The 17,756-nt window shown below is 46.6% G+C and overlaps 1 protein-coding gene across 5 annotated transcripts in view; it reads left to right on the forward strand.

Moving 5' to 3' along the window:
- ADK (adenosine kinase) overlaps nucleotides 1-17,756 on the forward strand; it is a 568,464-nt gene that overhangs the window by 277,033 nt on the left and 273,675 nt on the right. For all 5 annotated transcript variants that reach the window (XM_074958637.1, XM_074958633.1, XM_074958635.1 and 2 more), the window contains one exon: nucleotides 8,278-8,450. In XM_074958637.1, coding sequence (XP_074814738.1) covers nucleotides 8,278-8,450 — 173 coding nt within the window. The remainder of the gene's footprint in view (nucleotides 1-8,277; nucleotides 8,451-17,756) is intronic.

A 17,756-nucleotide genomic window follows, 5' to 3' on the forward strand; every position in this document is an offset into this window, starting at 1 on the left:
TGGGTGAGCTGAAGCATGCACAGATTGCAACATGCTGATGATGGTCAAATAGTGAATCTATGCCAGAACTGGTAATACACCTCAGAACTCTGAAGTCTAGACTTGTTCTCTCACCTTTATACCACACTTCTTCCAATAACAGCAGATACATTCTGTAGTTTGCAATTACACTTTACCAGTGGTTCTCAAACTTTTTTTTTCACGGGCCATTTGAAAATTGCTGAGGGTCTTGGCAGACCTTTTAATGATCTTTCCAAATGTTGTTTGTACCATTAGCTAACTATTGTAAAGCACTTTGGATAAAAGCGCTGTATAAAAAAATCTTAATAATAATAAACCTTTTTTGTTCTACAAATAAAAGCACACAATTCATATTTTAATATCCGTAGTCTTACCTTTCTAATACGATGGATGTGCCCTCTCTCCCCCACCTCAGCAGCCCCCCAGGCTGGGGCTGGGAAGGAGGGGCGACTCTCCCGCTCTCCTCTGCAGTAGCAGCCCCCGAGCTGGCGCTGGGGCTGGGAAAGGGCGGGGCGGGGGTCTCTCCCCCGCCACAGCAGCCACAGAGCTGAGGCTGGGAAGGAGGGCCATCTCTCCCCAGCAGCCGCAGTCCTGGAGCTGGGGAAAGTGGCCTTGTTCTCTGGCCACCGCAGTCCTGCACATCCCAAATTCCTCCCATCCCCTCTTCTCACCCCACTGCCTCCTCCCACCTACCCCATATTCCCCCCAAGGCCACCACCTCACCTTACATGTGCGTCTTCTTCAGGGTCCAGGCACCTAAGTAGTGGAGCCGCGCCTGCGCAAGTCAACTAATTAGGTGGGTGGCCCTTCATTCTCTTGTGTGCAGCCACCCAGGTGCGCACTTTAGAGGGAACTGTCCACGGACCACCTGAATGGAGCTTGTGGACCACAGTTTGAGAACCTCTGTACTACATGGCTAGCTTTATTCCTGTGTTGTATTCACTGCTTTGCTACACGCCTGCTGTATGACTTTGGACATGTCACTTAACATCTTTGCATCTCTTAACGTATCAGTAAAAAGAGTCTACAAGTTAATTCTCTCAAGTAGCTTAGTTAATGTTAATAAAGCTCTTTCAGCTTTCCTTAATGAACACTGGTATACACTATAAATGCCATATTCTGGTCCCTGCTGTACAAAGGGCTTTGGAGTATTCAATGTATGCATATGTTTTTGCCAGATTCATATAATGGTTTAGTTTTTACTTCAATTTTTTTCCTTACATTAATGGTCTTCTAAGCTGAGTTGTGATAAACCTCCTTTCTACATCCTTCCATTTAAAGTGTTCATAACAAATTATTTTCAAAGGGACTCTCCATATTCTCACTATTGAGAGAGATGCCCAGGGTGCAGCAGGCTGGTGAAACAGTCTGAAAGTAGTGCCTTTTGGGACTCTTTTGGCTCTGAATATTTTGCTGATGAAGGGGCTCTCTAACCTCCTCTGAAATTCTTTTCACATGCAGTTGTGGGCAGACCTGAAACTTCTAGCCTGTCTCCATTGACCTTTGTCAGTCTTTCTATTGATTTATTAAAAAATGGTAAGTGGTGGTGAAGATAGTTAATGTTAGGTTTTTGTAAACAGGTAATATATTAGCTAGTTTTATAGTTGTCGAGCCCTCTGTGCTCACAGGTGTGATTTGCAGTTCTGACAGGATCAGATATGGCAGATTGCACAGTGAAGAGGTCAGGGTTCAAACAGGGCCTTCCAAGGGCCTTCCATGCTTCAGATTCCTAAGTTCAGGGCCTCACATGTCTTGGTGATACACATTTCCCATCTCAGTATTTTCTGTGTCCTTCAACCCATGGACTAGAAAGGAGAGAGAGAATCCTTTTCAGGGCTTCTTTCATTCAGAGGTCCTAGCAGCCAAGTCTGTAGGTTTTAAGCCAGCAGAATCTTTGGGTTTTGTGCAAGGCCCTAAGAGGCTGTCTCCTTTTCCAAGCAGGTTCTAAGAAATCAGCTCCAGGATCCCTATTGACCTCTATTTCTGGATTTGGAGCACAGACAATCATGTTGGGTTTAGTGACTAAGATTCCATTTACTGCTTACTTCAGAGCGGAGGGATACAATGCTCCTAGCCGAGTACATCAGTTTCTAAGAACCCAAGATTCAAAAGTGCAGCACTGAAAATTCCTTCTGCTTAGAAGGAACATCGCACTAAGGAGAAGGCTTCAGATGCTTCATGGTAATGTTGCTAGCATGAGGAGACTTTCAGACCTCTCTCTTCAGCTTTGATATGTAAGTATGCTAATAGCTGCAGCTTCAGAAAGATTCAAGAACTCAGTCTGCATTGGCTGATAAAGATCAAAAGATGGATTGCATTGACAAAAAGATGTATTTATCAGTCTCTTTCGTCATCAGGATTGCCAATATTTCCCAGTTACCAATACCATCTAAGGGACAAGATGGCTATTTGTTCAGAAATTGTCTGAGGATTAGAGTAAACTTGCTAATGTTGTAACTCTGAAGAGCTGTTGGTGCAGTCTGAAAGCACCAGTTGACTATTTAGACTGTTTCTAGAACTGTCTCCTCAAGATGACAGGTCTTTAAGATTATCTGCTGACACCCAAGAGCAGAAGACCTTCCTTTTGAAGGCAAAGGTCTCTTCACAATGGAGAAGCTGAGGAAAACCAGTTCAGTTGCTCAATCTCTGGGTCTGTCTTCGCCTGAGAAATGGAGGCACTGCTCTCCACTACCAGTGTCAGACGGTAATACCTTGTGCTGTTTGTACCCTCCTCTAAGGTGGCCATACCAACAACAGCAGAGGAAAGCCTTTCAAACAAAGGCTAAAGAGATATGATCTGGTTCATCTTTCAACCCAGCATCCTCATTCTGGAGAATTGAGGCCATATGGGATATTTGAGAGCCACAAACCAATCTTAAACACAACTTTGTTTCCCTTTTCCCTACTTTTAGAGAATAATAGTCTCTGTTGCACGTGGCATGAAGAGGAATTGCTATGGGTCATTGGGCTCTAGAGGTCATTCATAAAAGACTGTGTAATCTAATTTCACTCTGAAACTTTCCCATATGTTTTCAAGGCTCTTTCTTACAAGACAGTGGTGAAAGACAAAGTGCAATCCTTACCGCAGTTGGGAGCAATAGAAGAAGTCTCTATGGAATGTAGGGGAATAATAAAGGGCACAGGATCCAGAGATGTTTGGGAAAGTTACACATAAACATCTTGGAGCAGTGGTTAACGAGTAGGGATGTAAATACCATTTAAAAAGCTAACTGTTTAAATGATTTAAAATATTTTGTTTAAATGGTTAACTGATTAAGCAGCTGGGCGCAATCTGGCTGGTGGCAGTGCTGGCTGGGGCCGATCCAGCTGGTGTGTGGGTTAACGATTGAGGCAGGTAAACCAGTAAGACTCATGCTTACCATTCAATCGGTTAACATTTTACATCCCTAGTAGTGAGATGGGCCCTCAATCCTTCTTCCTCAAGATTCAAGAAGAATTGTTCACATAGTCTGTGATCATATGTACTAAGCAAGGAGGGAGTTGATTCCAAGCAATTCTGCAAAGTGGGAGTAGTTCATTAGAAACTGTATTTATCATGTTTAGCAGGTGGTTTTCCATCTTGCAGGAAGAGACAGTACTCTTACATGCCAGCTCAACCAAAGTCTTCAAAACCAACATGAGTTGTCTGTGAAACAGTCAGTAGTAGAGTGGATTTTCCACAGTGGGGATGTCCAGCCAAAGACCTTAGTCTGGACACCAAATGCAAAAGATTCTGCTCATCAGGAGGCCTAGAAAATCATTCCAAAACAGGTGTTTTTCTCCTGGACTAGAGAAGAGCCCACCTCTGTACCTTTCCCCCCCCATTCCTTTCATATCAAGGAGTCTTTGAAAAATCATAGGAGGTAATACTTATTGCATCAGCATGAGAGGTATTCTGAGTTGCTTCAATTGTCCTGGTTCTTACGAATTTCACCGCAATTATTGTCTGAGAAGAACAGATAGATAGATCCAGCGTCCAACCCAGAGTCTGTTCACCTTGCGGCTTGGGCCATGGGACTTTGACGGCTCCAGGACCATGCTGCTCAAAATCAAGTTCATGAGTTCCTGACGAATTACAAGAAATGATCTTCTCCTGCTTATTACCTTCACAATTGGAAAAGGCTTTTGCTGTGGACAAACAATAATATTATCTCTCCAATTTCAGTCCCAATGTCATCAATCCTAGAAAATTTTCACTCTCCACTACCTTGTCCCTATCCTCTCTAGTAACGTATAGAGGAGCTCTTTCAGCTCGTCATCTAGTACAGAGGTCCCAGGCCCATCCCCAGCTGCGGCCATAGCCTCGGCCCCCTTTATTCTGTCCATCCTCCCACCCCCGCTGCAGCCTGGTTCCTGGAGTGTGTGGGGGGGTATGGACAGGGTAAGGAGGGGGGCGTGACCGTGAAAAGTTTGGGGACCCCTGATCTAGTAAACAGCAAGAGTGTGTTCAGTCACTCTACAGTGAAAGACCCAACACCAATTTGGGACCTGAACTTAGACCTCATAGGTTTATTGAAGCCCTCTTTGAAACCAATGGCCAATTGCTTTCTATTTAATTTCTCTGTGAAAACAGCATTCTTTATTCTCATAACGTTTGCAGGAAGGGTCAATGAGCTTCAGGCTCTTATGGGTGACCTTCATTTTACAGTATTTCATGAGGATGAAATTTTCCTTCACCCTCATCTTTCCCAAAGTGTTGAGGATTATTATGAGAATCTGGCAATAAATTTGTCAGCATTCTTTCCAAGACCACTTCCCATTGAAAGAAAGCTCAGTTACATTCATTAAATGTGAATAAAGCATTTCTACTTCAGTAGATCCAAAGAATCCAGAAAATCACCCATGTTTTTCACTGCCTATAATAGTGGTTCTCAACCTTTTTACCCGTGTGAGCCACATATGCAGCTCTCTGTGTTTGTTATGTGGGCCACATCCATACAATATATATACTTCCTATATGGCCCTGAAGATGTCACACGGGTCCCAGCTGTGTGCTGATTGGGCTGCAAGTGGCCCATAGGTTGAGAATTACTGGCCCAGGGAACTACTTACCCTAATAGTTATCCTATAGCAGGGGTGGCCAACCTGAGCCTGAGAAGGAGCCAGAATTAACCAATGAACGTTACCAAAGAGCCACAGTAATATGGCAGCAGACACCCGTTCGCTACCCCCCTCTAGGGTGACCAGATGTCCCGATTTTTGAGCCTTTTTCTTATGTAGGCTCCTATTACCCCCCACCCCGTGTCCTGATTTTTCACATTTGCTGTCTGTTCACCCTACCCCCCTCCCTCCCTTTGCCTCCTGCCCGCTGCAATCAGCTGTTTTGCAGTGCGCAGGAGGCTCTGGTGGGGCAGGGGGAGGAGCGAGGGCATGGCATGCTCAGGGGAAGGGGCAGGGGCCTTGGGGGAAGGGGGGTGGCAGGACCTGGGGCAGAGCAGGGGGTTGAGCAGTGAGCACCCCACAGCACATTGGAAAGTTAGCATCTGTAGCTCCAGCCTCAAAATCAGTGCCTACGCAAGGAGCCGCATATTAACCTCTGAAGAGCCGCATGCATCTCTGGAGCCACAGGTTGGCCACCCCTGTCCTATAGGGGTAACTATTAGGGAGATGTCATCAGTGCCCAGCACCCATCCAAAAGCATCAGGCTTTACATTGGAAGAGTTTTATAAGTTAGCAGTGTTCTTATGCTGGCTCATTGGCGAGATCACCTTAATTGTATGCCATAGACATATTCTTGCCAGACCTATGGCACTCAGTACATATGTTTACTAAGATTTACTCTTTCAACTTGTGTAAATCTGCCACAAAGGCAAAGTAATATTGCAATCCTTATTTAACTAGCACTCCTCAACCCGCCATTTTTGGGAGGAATATCACTACTAGTTGAACTCTCCAAAGTGGGAATGTGCAGAGGTCACTCAAAGAAGAAACCTTTCAGTATGTGGAGTTTTTTGGGAAAAGCCTCTGCACAGTCACGCTGCCAGTCCACGGTCCCCTCTTCCTCAGAGTTCTGTTGCTGTGCCAGGCTTTGAAGTTCATGTGGAAGGAGCTGAGGCAGTGAGCATGCCCCACCCTCTTTTCATATGCATGCATCTGGAATGTTCAGAGGTGTGCGCAGGCCCCTCGACAGGCACTGCCACCTGAAGAATCTCTGTCTGCTGTATCATGGGCACATCTCCCAGTAACAGGAATGCGCAGGCTCATCTCAAAGAACTTCAGTAAGTAACCTTTATTTCTGATACATCAGGACACCTGTACTTAAACTGAAAATGAAGACTGGTATAGACTTGAATCCGTGCAGGACCTAAGTGTTCAGCCACCCAGTCCAGAAAATGTTTTTGACCTCCCCTTCCGAAGTGGATTTACCTGGAGTGAGAGAGAATGACATCCTTGGAAATTGGTCCTCAGTGCGACCACTCTGATCACCTGCCTGCCAAGGCCGGCCTTGATTTGAATATTTGATGGCAAGTTGCATGTTTAAACTCAGTTGACCTGCTGCACATAGTCAAAACTGTGGCATTGTAGCATAAATACTTTTTCATAAATATCTATGATATAGTACATGAGTGGTGTTAATGCTCCAATTTTGATCAGATGGTATATAAGGATGAAAAAACAGATATGTAGTTTGCTAAGATGTGTTAGATCCCCAAGGGGCAGTTTGTGAAATTCCACAGGGATTTTTGAGGAATCGGCAGGGTTCATATAGAGCGGATGCTTTAAGTGCTGTCCATAGTATACCCTGCAAATTCTAGTAATTTGTGAGAGTAAGTCACACTTTTTGGCAGAGAACACAAGATTTGAACCTGTCTCCTCTTATCAACATGGAAACTGGTTCCCTGCATTCCATAAAGGAGCGTATGGTATTCTTAATCTTATAAAATAATCTGTTCTGCTTTCCCCTGCCTTCAAAGATAGTAAACTAATCTATCTGAAAGAGATCAGCTATTGGTTTTGTAAAGTATTCTGTGTAACATCTCAGTCTCTTACATAAAAAAATTCCTTATTCTGTAGAGGTTCAGTTACTTTCTTTATTAATTTAGAATAAGAACAAATAGGTCTGCATAGCTCATCAAAGATACATTTTTGTGTGTGAAAAACTTCTGTTGCTCCAATAAAGATACCACATTTTCAGTTTTGTCCACTTTTTCCTAATTAGTGAAGACTTTTTTATGTGAATAAAGCCCTTTTTTCCTCTGGAACTGAATAATAATGGAGACATGACTAAGACTGTATTTCCAGCTCAGTTACTTGAACTTTCTACAACCCACAGATTTGTAACGGAGACATTATCATTTATTTAAATCTTGATTAGGAAACAATTATAAGTGGGGGTTTAGCATGCAGTAAATTCATGTTGCCTTTAATTCATACTGTAGATTGAGTGGATAAGCTTACTGATTTTAAGTAGGGGGAATTATAATGACTTCAGTTGGTTGACTCATGACTGCCAGGGTAGAGTTTTGTATTGTTTCTTCATGACATTTATTATATTTTAGGTCACTGCCAGTTTTATCTTGTGGTTAAATTTTATTTTTCCCATTTTAGCACACAACACAGAATCAGTTACAGTTGATTGATATATCTGTCCTTCTTTTGTAAAGAGAAGCTTTGTGAAATAACCCAACGGTTTAGCAGCACTACACAGCTATACTCTTTATTTAAAAATCAATTTGCAGAATTGCTCTGAGTAAAGTTCAGGACAGAGATTTTTACATATAATTTACCAGTGTGGATAGGATAATTCCCTTATTTTGCAAATAACTGTTAAATACAAAGGGTTATTTTCAATGCTAGTTGCATTTTTAAAATCTATATTGTGAACATTGTAGACTTTCTATTTTTTTCAAATGTACTGTCTTCCTCTGTTTTGCTCTTCCGTTTGTGTTTTGTTTTCTTCTGTTTTGCAATTACTATTTAAAAAAACCACACAAAATCCCTTTTAAGTTCTTTTGAAGGAACACAGATTCACTGATGTATCTGATCTCACAGGCAAGTGATTTTTTTTTTACAGTACATCATTGTATTTGAATATAGTATCAGAGGGACTCATGAGTTTTACTTTAATTTTGAATTATTAAACCCTCAACATTATTCTATGTGAATCCTTTGTTAACCTTTCCTGAGTTAATGTATCTAATACTTTTTTTTAAAACCTATGGCACAGAGTATGTGACCTGACTTAGAAAAGAGGTGGAAAAAAGTATATATCAAACATTCTCAGTTATTTGTATTTTTTTTTCTTTCCATCGGCAGTGGATGATCCAGAGCCCTTACAAAGCAGCAACTTTCTTTGGGTGCATTGGAACAGATAAATTTGGTGAGATCCTGAAGAACAAAACTGAGGAAGCTCACGTGGATGCTCATTACTATGAGCAGAGTGACGAGCCAACAGGAACTTGTGCTGCCTGCATCACTGGTGACAACAGGTCGGATGTCTTTCCCTAGAAGTTTTTCTTGTTCTGAAGGATATGAGTGCAGATAAAATAGAAGTCTACCTTTTGATTTGGAATATATTTTCAATATTTGACCTTGAAAATGTAATATACACAATAAAGATGCAGTATTAACAACATTATTTATTTGGGGAGTTGAGGCAGGCTGGCTCTTCTATTTTTGTTTTCATGTTCTGAGTATATAAGGTGCATGACAATGGAAGGGTGTTAGTATACTAATCAGGAGTCCGGCGGCACCTTAAAGACTAAGATTTATTTGAGCATAAGCTTTCATGGGTTAAAAACCCCACTTCTTCAGATGCACATTCTTCTCTGTGCACATTAACTACTCCAGCCTCACCTTAGTCTCGAGAGGCAGGCGAAGCAAAGAGGATATCCCACTATGCATCTAAGGGAGGTAAAATGTAATTACTCAAGCTGGAATTTGGCCAGGACACCAGGGTTAACGCCCCTCCCTCTTGTGCCCACTGTTAACATTGTAGTGTTTACTATAAGTAAATTCAAGATACAGCTTCAAGGTTGAGACGCAGGGCCAGACTCACAGCTGGCGTAGGTGAGAGCAATAATTCCACTGTCTTCAGTGGAGCTGCCCAGTTAGTTACCCCAGGTCTGAACTCGGTTCAGTGTCTCAGTTCACACCACTTCCACAGCCATGGAAAAAGGAGCAAAATATTTCCGACTGGCAATGTAAGCTGAACTCTGTAGAGTGTTTGGCACCATGGGTGGCCAATAATCGAAAGTAGCTTCTTGTTACTGAGCCTTAAACTCTGTTGTTCTAGACAAAGGACTGTGTCCAGGAAAACCTTGGGAGGCAGCGGTTAATCTCAAAGTCCCTCTGTTAATTGTAGATGAAAGTTGATTGGCACATCACTATGAGTGATGAAAAATATTACTGTAATTAGTGTATTTAAAGAGGGTAGATACCAGTTAATCAGTCCAGTGCTGTCACTGTATGGAAGGATGAAAAGTGAGATATTGTTTGTCACTGATGTTCACAAGTTAATATGAGAACTGTAACTCAACAGAGGTGAGTGAAACAATGAATGAATGATATCCTGAAATTGTAACTGAACAATTAGAATAAGCATAACATTGAACTATTCATTGCTATGTGTTTTATTTGTATTTGAGATTTTTATTTGTTCTTATTTTAATTGATCTGCATATCATTGAAGTTTCACACTCATGACACATTCATTTGTCTCATCTTGTCTTAAATTAAATAGTAAGTGCTTCATGACAGGGACCATAAATTCCAGTTTGGCTGTACTGAACATTGTGCTATGGGACTCTCATCCTGATTGGAGCATTTTGGGTGCTACTGCAATAAAACCAATAAAAACGAAGAGTTTTGAAGAAGAGAATGAAGATACAGTAACTCATTCTGAGCATCTTCTTGATTTTATTTTCTCTGCACAAAAAGGTTTCTTCTTTACTGTTGCTGACACATACTGATTTTAATGATGGTTGCTGAAGACTTGAGATGTCTGTTATGCTTTCTGGAGTGACTCATGACCATGAGTGCCAACCTCAGGGCAGACTGTCAAGAAGCAGGGCAGAGACCCCAAACCCGCTGTATGGTCTATAATGAGATTTCACCAACGCAGTAACAGTTGTGAACTCCTAAAGCACTATAACAGTCTTTCTATGGAGTCAGACAGTTTCCTTGGGCATTCCAGTCTATCTTGCCACCCAGGCAAGCCAGACTTAGTGATGATTGCTATATTACCAAAGATCACAAAAGATTCAGGTTCCTTCCAGTCCCAAGAGATCAGTTACTTACCTCAGGGCAATTTGTACCTTAGACCTCTGGCTAAAGATAATGCTTGTAGACAATCCTATAATAAACTAGTTAAAGATTTATTAACTAGGAAAAACAAATAAGTTATTCTTCTTTGAGTGATTGCTCATGTGCATTCCACAATAGGTGTGCGTGCTTGCCACGTGCACCAGTGCCAGAAGTTTTTCCTTTAGCAGTACCCATAGGGGAGCGCCTCTAGTGACCTAGAGGGCTCTGCTATGGCGCGGTACAAGGGGAGCTGCGTGCTCCCTCCACCCTCAGTTCCTCCTTGCCACCAGCGAAGGTGCTTCGGAACTGCTCTGCTCCAGCTCTGCTGTTGCTTTCCCTCTTAAACTCTGTTAGTTCGTAATTAGTAATGCCTGTAGTTGTGTTTGTTTTTTTTTAAGGGTAGTCTTAGTTAGAATTAGTTAAGTGCGCCTGCGGTCGGGGCATGCCCCGGGCTTGAAATCGTGCGACACTTACAAACAGCCTATGCCCGTGAGTGATTTGCACACGGACTGTTTACGCTGTCTGGGAGAAACCCATCTCAGTGATGGCTGCAAGATTTGCAGTTCCTTCAAACCTCGGACCAAGAAGGAGATGGACATTCGGCTCTGAGCCATTTTGAGGGAGTTGGCCCTAACCCTGACACCTTTGCACTGCTCCGAGTCAGGCCCGAGCATCGTGGCATCGGTGCACAGCAACCCAACGGTCGGTACCGCTCCCTGTCCACGGGACATTCCAAAAAGGCGAAGAAGAGGTCTTCTCCACCAAGGCACCGGAGCAAGACTGGGGGAGAGACTAGACCTGCGTTCTCAACACCGTTCCCCGCTCAGTGACCACCCTGTGCGCAATCTACACTGGTTCCCATCGACCCCCACCAGGTTGTCTGGCTGGGTACCGGCCATCAGGGGTTCCAGGTACCACTACACCTCGAGAGAACGTAGATCTCACGAGGAGAGTGTGCCCCGTCGGGACCGGGACAGATGATACTGGAGGTCATTGTCTCTGAGAAGCTACCATAGCCCCTTGCAGTAAGGGCATCAACGCCGTTCCCGTTTGTCTCGCTCGAGGTCCCCACCATGGCACCACTCCCGAAGCCCCAGGCGTCAATCGCCAGCACCCCACCATTGCGGATCCGCCCATCGGAGCTGGTCATGGAGCAGCTGCTACCAGCAGTACTCCTGCTCCTCCACGATGGGATCACGGTCTTGTGGTTGGCACCACTCCCGACACCACCACTCATCCCAGTCCCAGGATAGCGGTCAATTGTATGCCAGCCCGGCCTCCCTTCGAAGTTGTCAGTCAATGGGACAGGCTAGTCAGGCTGGACAGCCCACTCCACCAGTGCCACAGCAGGTTGGTGGAACAAACAGACATGAAGTTACACAGTCTGAAGGACTCCCACAAGACATTAAAGACCCTTGGCCTCTATGTCCCAGCCCTGGCCAGGACCAAGTTCAAACCGCAACAGGTTCCCGGTCAGGCCACCCACTCCAGATACGAGCCCCTTTATAAAAAGTCAAGGGATTATAAAAAGCGCCTGCAAAGGCAATCCCGGCCTGCACCCCAGCCTGGGCCCTCTAAGGGTAAACAGGCAGGAAAGTGCCAGTTTTGACGGGATGCCCTGGATTTACCAGTTCATACCAGGGATCCACCTGTAATAAAACTTCCCTTCTCCAACCAGTTGCATGTTTTTCTCCCGGAGTGTTCGCGGCTGACCTCAGACTGATGGGTCCTCAACACCGTCTCCCAGGGCTACACCCTCTAGTTTACTTCTACCCCACCCTCCATCCCTGTCCCTCCTCAGAAACCTCTCTGACGAGAGCCTACTTGAGCAAAAGGTGAGGTGGCTTCTTGGCTTACGAGCGGTGGAGGTGGCGCCAACGAAGTTCAGACGCAAGGGGTTCTACTCCCACTATTTCCTTATCCCGAAGGCCAAAGGGAGGCCTGAACCAGTACATGGTAAAGTTCAAGTTTTACATGATCTCTCTGGCCTCCATTGGCCCCTCCCTGGATCGCGGGGACTCGTATGCTGCTCTCGATCTACAGGACGCGTACTTCCACATTCATATATTCGGGGGATGCAGGCGTTTCCTCCGTTTCACGGCTGGGCCGGAGCACTACCAGTTCACTGTTCTCCCATTTAGCCTGTCCATGGCCCCTAGGGTATTCACAAAGTGTATGTCTGTGATAGCGGCCTACCTCAGACGTCGGGGGGTCCAGATCTTTCCCTACCTCGACAACTGGCTGGTCAAGGGCAGCTCCAGGTCGCTGGTACAGGATCATGTATCACTCCTCCTGTACACATGCACCACACTGGGCCTGTTGGTAAACAACAGCCAAGTCCACATTAGTTCTGGTGCAACGCATAGAGTTCATTGTGGCAATTCGGGACACGACATCGGCCAGAGCCTCCCTCCCACTGGACAGATTTGAAACCCTAAGGGAGCTAATCAGCTCAGTCATGAGGTTCCTCATGACCACAGCCAGAGCGTGTCTCCAACTCCTGGGTCATATGTCGGCATGCACGTAGGTGGTTCGTCATGCAGACTCAGGATGCAGCTCCTCCAGCTCTGATTAACCTCAGTATTCTCCCAGTCCAAAGACAGGATGGACAAAGTCCTCGCTGTGCTCGAATGGGTGATAGCCTCCCTGCGCTGGTGATCCTCCCCGAGAAACATGCTCCAAGAGGTCCCATTCAGGGGACGCCCCCTTCTATGAAATTGGTGTCTTCTATGAAATTGACGCATCGGATCTGGGGTGGGGAGCCCATGTGGGAAACCTCCAGACCCAAGGTCTGTGGTCCACACAGGACCTTGCCCTGCACAAAAATGTCAAGGAGCTAAGGGCGGTCCGTCTGGCATGCGTGGCCTTCCTCTCGCACCTGGTAAGCAGAGTGGTCAGGGTTCTCACGGACAACACAGCCTCGATGTTCTACATCAACAGGAAAGGTGGGGCCCGTTCCTCAGCCCTCTGCCAGGAAGCCCTCAGACTGTGGGACTTCTGCATAGCCCGCAACATTTACTTGGAAGCCCACCACTTACCGGGCATCCGGAACTCTAGGGCGGATCGGCTGAGCCGAGACTTCTCCTCTCAGCACAAGTGGTCACTGCACCTTGAGGTGGTGCACAGGAGTTTCCAAACGTGGGGCACTCACCAAGTGGACCTGTTCATGACCTGGCAGAACCGCCGGTGTCCCCGCTTCTGCTCCAGGGGAGGGTTGGGCATGGGCGCGATCTCAGACGCTTGCCTTCTGTCCTGGTTAGGCCAATTTTTCTATGCCTTTCCCCCTATTCCACTGATTGGCAAGGTCTTGAAAAAGATAAAAACGGACAGGGCCCAGGTCCTCCTAATCGCCCTGGCATGGCCCAGGCAACATTGGTACGGGACTCTCACAAGCCTGGCAGTCGCCCCGCTCTGGCCATTGCCATCCTGCCTGGACCAGCTCTCCCAGGACCAGTGTCGCCTCTTCCACCCCAACCTCACGGCATGGCTGCTCAATGGTTAGGCTGGGAGGAGAGGACTTGCTTGGAAGGGGTTCAATGCTTCCTCCTGGAGGGCAGGCAGCCCTCCACGTGTCAGGCCTACCTGGCGAAATGGTCTCGGTTTTTCCAGTGGGCCGCTGATCGGGGCATCTTGCCTGTGGCTGCTCTGATCCATTTTATATTAGACTACCTCCTTCATGTTAGAGCCCAGGGCCTAGCACCCTCATCTGTCAAAGTGCACTTGGTGGCCATATCGACCTTCCACCCGCCAGTGCAGGGTCACACGATATTCTCTCATGCCATGACTGGCTGATTCCTTAAGGGTTTGGATCGCCTCTTCCCGTATGTTAGGCCCCCAGTCCCACAGTGGGACCTGAACTTGGTGCTGGCCAGGTTAACGGAACCTCCATTTGAACCACCAGATACATGCTGCTGGTCACACCTCTCATGGAAGGTAGCCTTCCTGGTGGCAATCGCGTCCGCTATACAGGTCTCGGAGCTCTGGGCCCTGACCTCCGAACCCCCATACATGGTATTCCATAAAGATAAGGTCCAGCTACAACCACATCCTTTGTTCCTCCCTAAGGTGGTCTCTGCCTACCATATGGGCCAGGACATTTTCCTATCGGTGCTCTATCCCAAACCCCATGCATCCAGCAAGGAGCACCGCTTCCACATGCTGGATGTGAGACGGGCTCTGGCCTTTTACCTGGAATGTACAAAACTGTTCAGGAAGTCTTCGCAACTGTTCATCGCCTCAGCCGAACACATGAGAGGCCAGCCACTCTCCGACTGGATCACCTTATGTATCCATACTTGTTAAGACCTGGCAGGAGTCCCCCTGCCGCCGTTGTGAGGGCACACTCGACCAGGGCACAAGCCTTGTTGGTTGCTTTTCTGGCCCATGTCCCTATTCAGGACATGGGCAGGGCTGCCACATGGTCATCGGTTCACACGTTCACCTCGCATTATGTGATCGTCTCCCAAACCAGGGAGGACACTGGGTTCAGCAGGGCCATGCTCCGTCCCGAGTGTCTGTGAGCTCCTGCCCACCTCCAACAGATACAGCTTGGAATCACCTATTGTGGAATGCACATGAGCAGTCACTCGAAGAAGAAAAGACAGTTACCTTTCCGTAACTGGTGTTCTTCAAGATGTGTTGCTCATGTCCATTCCACTTCCCGCCCTCCTTCCCCTTTGTTGGAGTTGTCTGGCAAGAAGCGACTGAGGGTGGGGGGAGCGCGCAGTGCCCCTTATATCGCGCCATGGTGGCGCCACTCCAGGAGTTGCTAGGGGCGCTTCCCTACGGGTACTGCTAAGGGAACAACTTCCGGCACCGGTGCACGTGGCGAGCACACACACCTATTGTGGAATGAACATGAGCAACACATCTCAAAGACAACCAGTTACGGAAAGGTGACTGTCTTTTACAAGGTTAAAGTAGGCACACACATATAGACAAATGAGTTACAGTCAGTGGTTTTAAAAGATGACAGAGCTGTAGTAATGTCAGCTCTGAATGTCTTTTAGAGCTAACCCAGGTTGACTCTAGGGATGCCTGCTTGTGTTTGGTAGCTTCAGCCATGTGAGAGTCCAAACACCAAGAGAGATCAAAAATATTACTGTGAGCTACTTTTATTTCCTTCTTCCAGAATTCAAGCTGATGGGACAAGCCCGTTTGCACATAGCCTCTTCATGGGAGTGAAGGGAGAGTTAACAAATATGTGATCTCGCACAAAGGCCCGTTTAGTTTTGATAGGCCTTCTTGATGAGCAAGAGACGATCCCTCCTGACTGGGTTCACAGTTTCAGAGAAAATGTTTTTTACAGTTATAAAGTGAAAACTTAAATATTACCTTATAGCATGTGATAAAGAAATTGTAAGTGATATTAATGCGTGCAGCAGCTTTCAAGCATTTCATATAGTCTAGAACTAAACACATTGTTATAAGTTCAATAACCATCTTAACCATACTAACACACAGGTGAAACAGATTGGTTTCTAGCAACAAATTTGTCAGTGCTCGGCTGAGGCCTGAAGTCTTGGCAAGAGCTGGCTCCTGGTCTGCCAGCATCACAATTATGTCTTATGCTATAATTTCATGGGATAGAGATCCGTTCAAGCTAGTTCATGCTTTAATGCATAAGTAGGTAGAAGAATTTCTAGATTTGATCATCTGGAATAGCAACTGATACATTTTTCTGAAACTGTTAAATGTTTATTCAGTGGCATTAGTTAGCTTCAGTGGACTCTGCTGAACAGAGTAACCATTTCTCAGAGTCCCTAGCACCCCCCACCATCCCAAAATGTGGCCGCACTAGCCCTAGGACCATGGCGTACTTTGGGAAAACTTTACTGCCCGCCTAGCACATTATCAAGGAGGAGCTTGCTTTGCAAAAGGCTTGATTGGTTCACTTGCCCTTGAATGCTCTCTGATAGTATACTTGTGGGTTGCTGATCAGAAGAGATTTGGCTAATGCTGACCTGAGTTGAGCTGCTGCTGTTTGCAAAAGGGATGTGGATTGCTGTTTGCAAAGGGGATAAAATTGATTGTGGATTGTTGGGATAGAGAGGACTAAGGAAGTTCTTCCCATAGAATTGTAGGATACTTCTGGATGACGCCTGGGACTAGGGTTGCCAGGCATTCGGTTTTCAACTGGAACGCCCAGTCGAAAAGGGACCCTGGCGGCTCCGGTGAGCACTGCTGACTGGGCCATTAAAAGTCCGGTTGGCCACCCGCAGCAGGGCAGGCAAGCTGTCTGCATGGCTCCCAGGAAGCTGCTGGCATCTCTCTCTGGCTCCTGGGCATAGAAGTAGCCCCAATGGCTCCACTCACTGCCTGAGCATCGGCTCCGCAACCCCCATTGGCTGGGAACTGTGGCCAATGGGAGCTGTGGGGGCAGTGCCCGTCGGCGGGGGCAGCACCCACCAGCAGGGGTAGCACACGGAGCTGCCTGGCCACGCATCCCTCCGCCTAGGAGCCAGAGGGAGATGCCAGCAGCTTCTGGGAGCCACCTGAGGTGAGCACCGCCTGGAGCCTGCACCCCTCACCCTCTCCTGCACCCAAACTCTCTGCCTGAGCTTTGAGCCCCCTTCTGCAGTCCGAACCTCTTGGCCCCAGTCAGGTGCCCCCTCCTGCACCCCAAACTCCTCATCCCCGGCTCCATCCCAGAGCCTGCACCCCCAGCCTGAGCCCTCACCCCAACCCGGAGCCCGCTCCTGCACTCTGAACCCCTTGGCCCCACCCCCCAGCCAGGAGCCCCCTCATGCATCCCAAATCAGTCATCTCCAGCTCCAGCTGGAGCCGTCACCCCTTCTCACACCCAACCCTCTCCCCTAGCCTGGTTAAAATGAGAACATGAGCGAGGGTAGGGGAGAGTGAGTGACAGACAGAGGGTGGATAGAGTGAGCAGTGGGCGGGACCTCGGGAAAGGGCTGGGGCAGAGGACAGGGCAAGGGTATTCAGTTTTCTGCAAATAGAAAGCTGGCAACCCTACTTGGGACCTGAGTCAAGTGAAGCTGCATCTTTGCTGCAAAGAAATAGGGCTCAGCTTCTGGGTCCCAGCTTGTCTTGAACTTGGACCCTTTAGCCCTGCAGGGTCCTGGGACCCTGGGTCCAAACCACAGGTTAGCACAATTGGAGTGTAGACACAATGGGGGTTAGCCTGGAGCCCAGGCTTAAACACAGGCTTACATTGCAGTGTAGACATATTCACACACACAAAATCCATAATTAGCAATACCCGGTAGTAGCTTGTGCTGTGTTCTGTGGATAAATAGAGCACTGCACTTTCCAGATTTGTTAATCTTGCTCTTTTTATCATCACAAAAATTCAAAAACCACATTTAAATGTATTCTTAAGAGTCGTTTTTTCATTCTTCATGCAACAGCTTTCTCACAGTGGTACTAATAGTTTATTCAGCTGCAGACAGAAGTGAATTTGACTTTTCAGCTTATTTAGCCAAGAACTACTTTCAAGAGTTTGGTTGAATCAAAGCCACTAAAAGGTG

Source organism: Natator depressus, chromosome 7, assembly GCF_965152275.1.
Source record: "Natator depressus isolate rNatDep1 chromosome 7, rNatDep2.hap1, whole genome shotgun sequence".
Taxonomy (NCBI): domain Eukaryota; kingdom Metazoa; phylum Chordata; order Testudines; family Cheloniidae; genus Natator; species Natator depressus.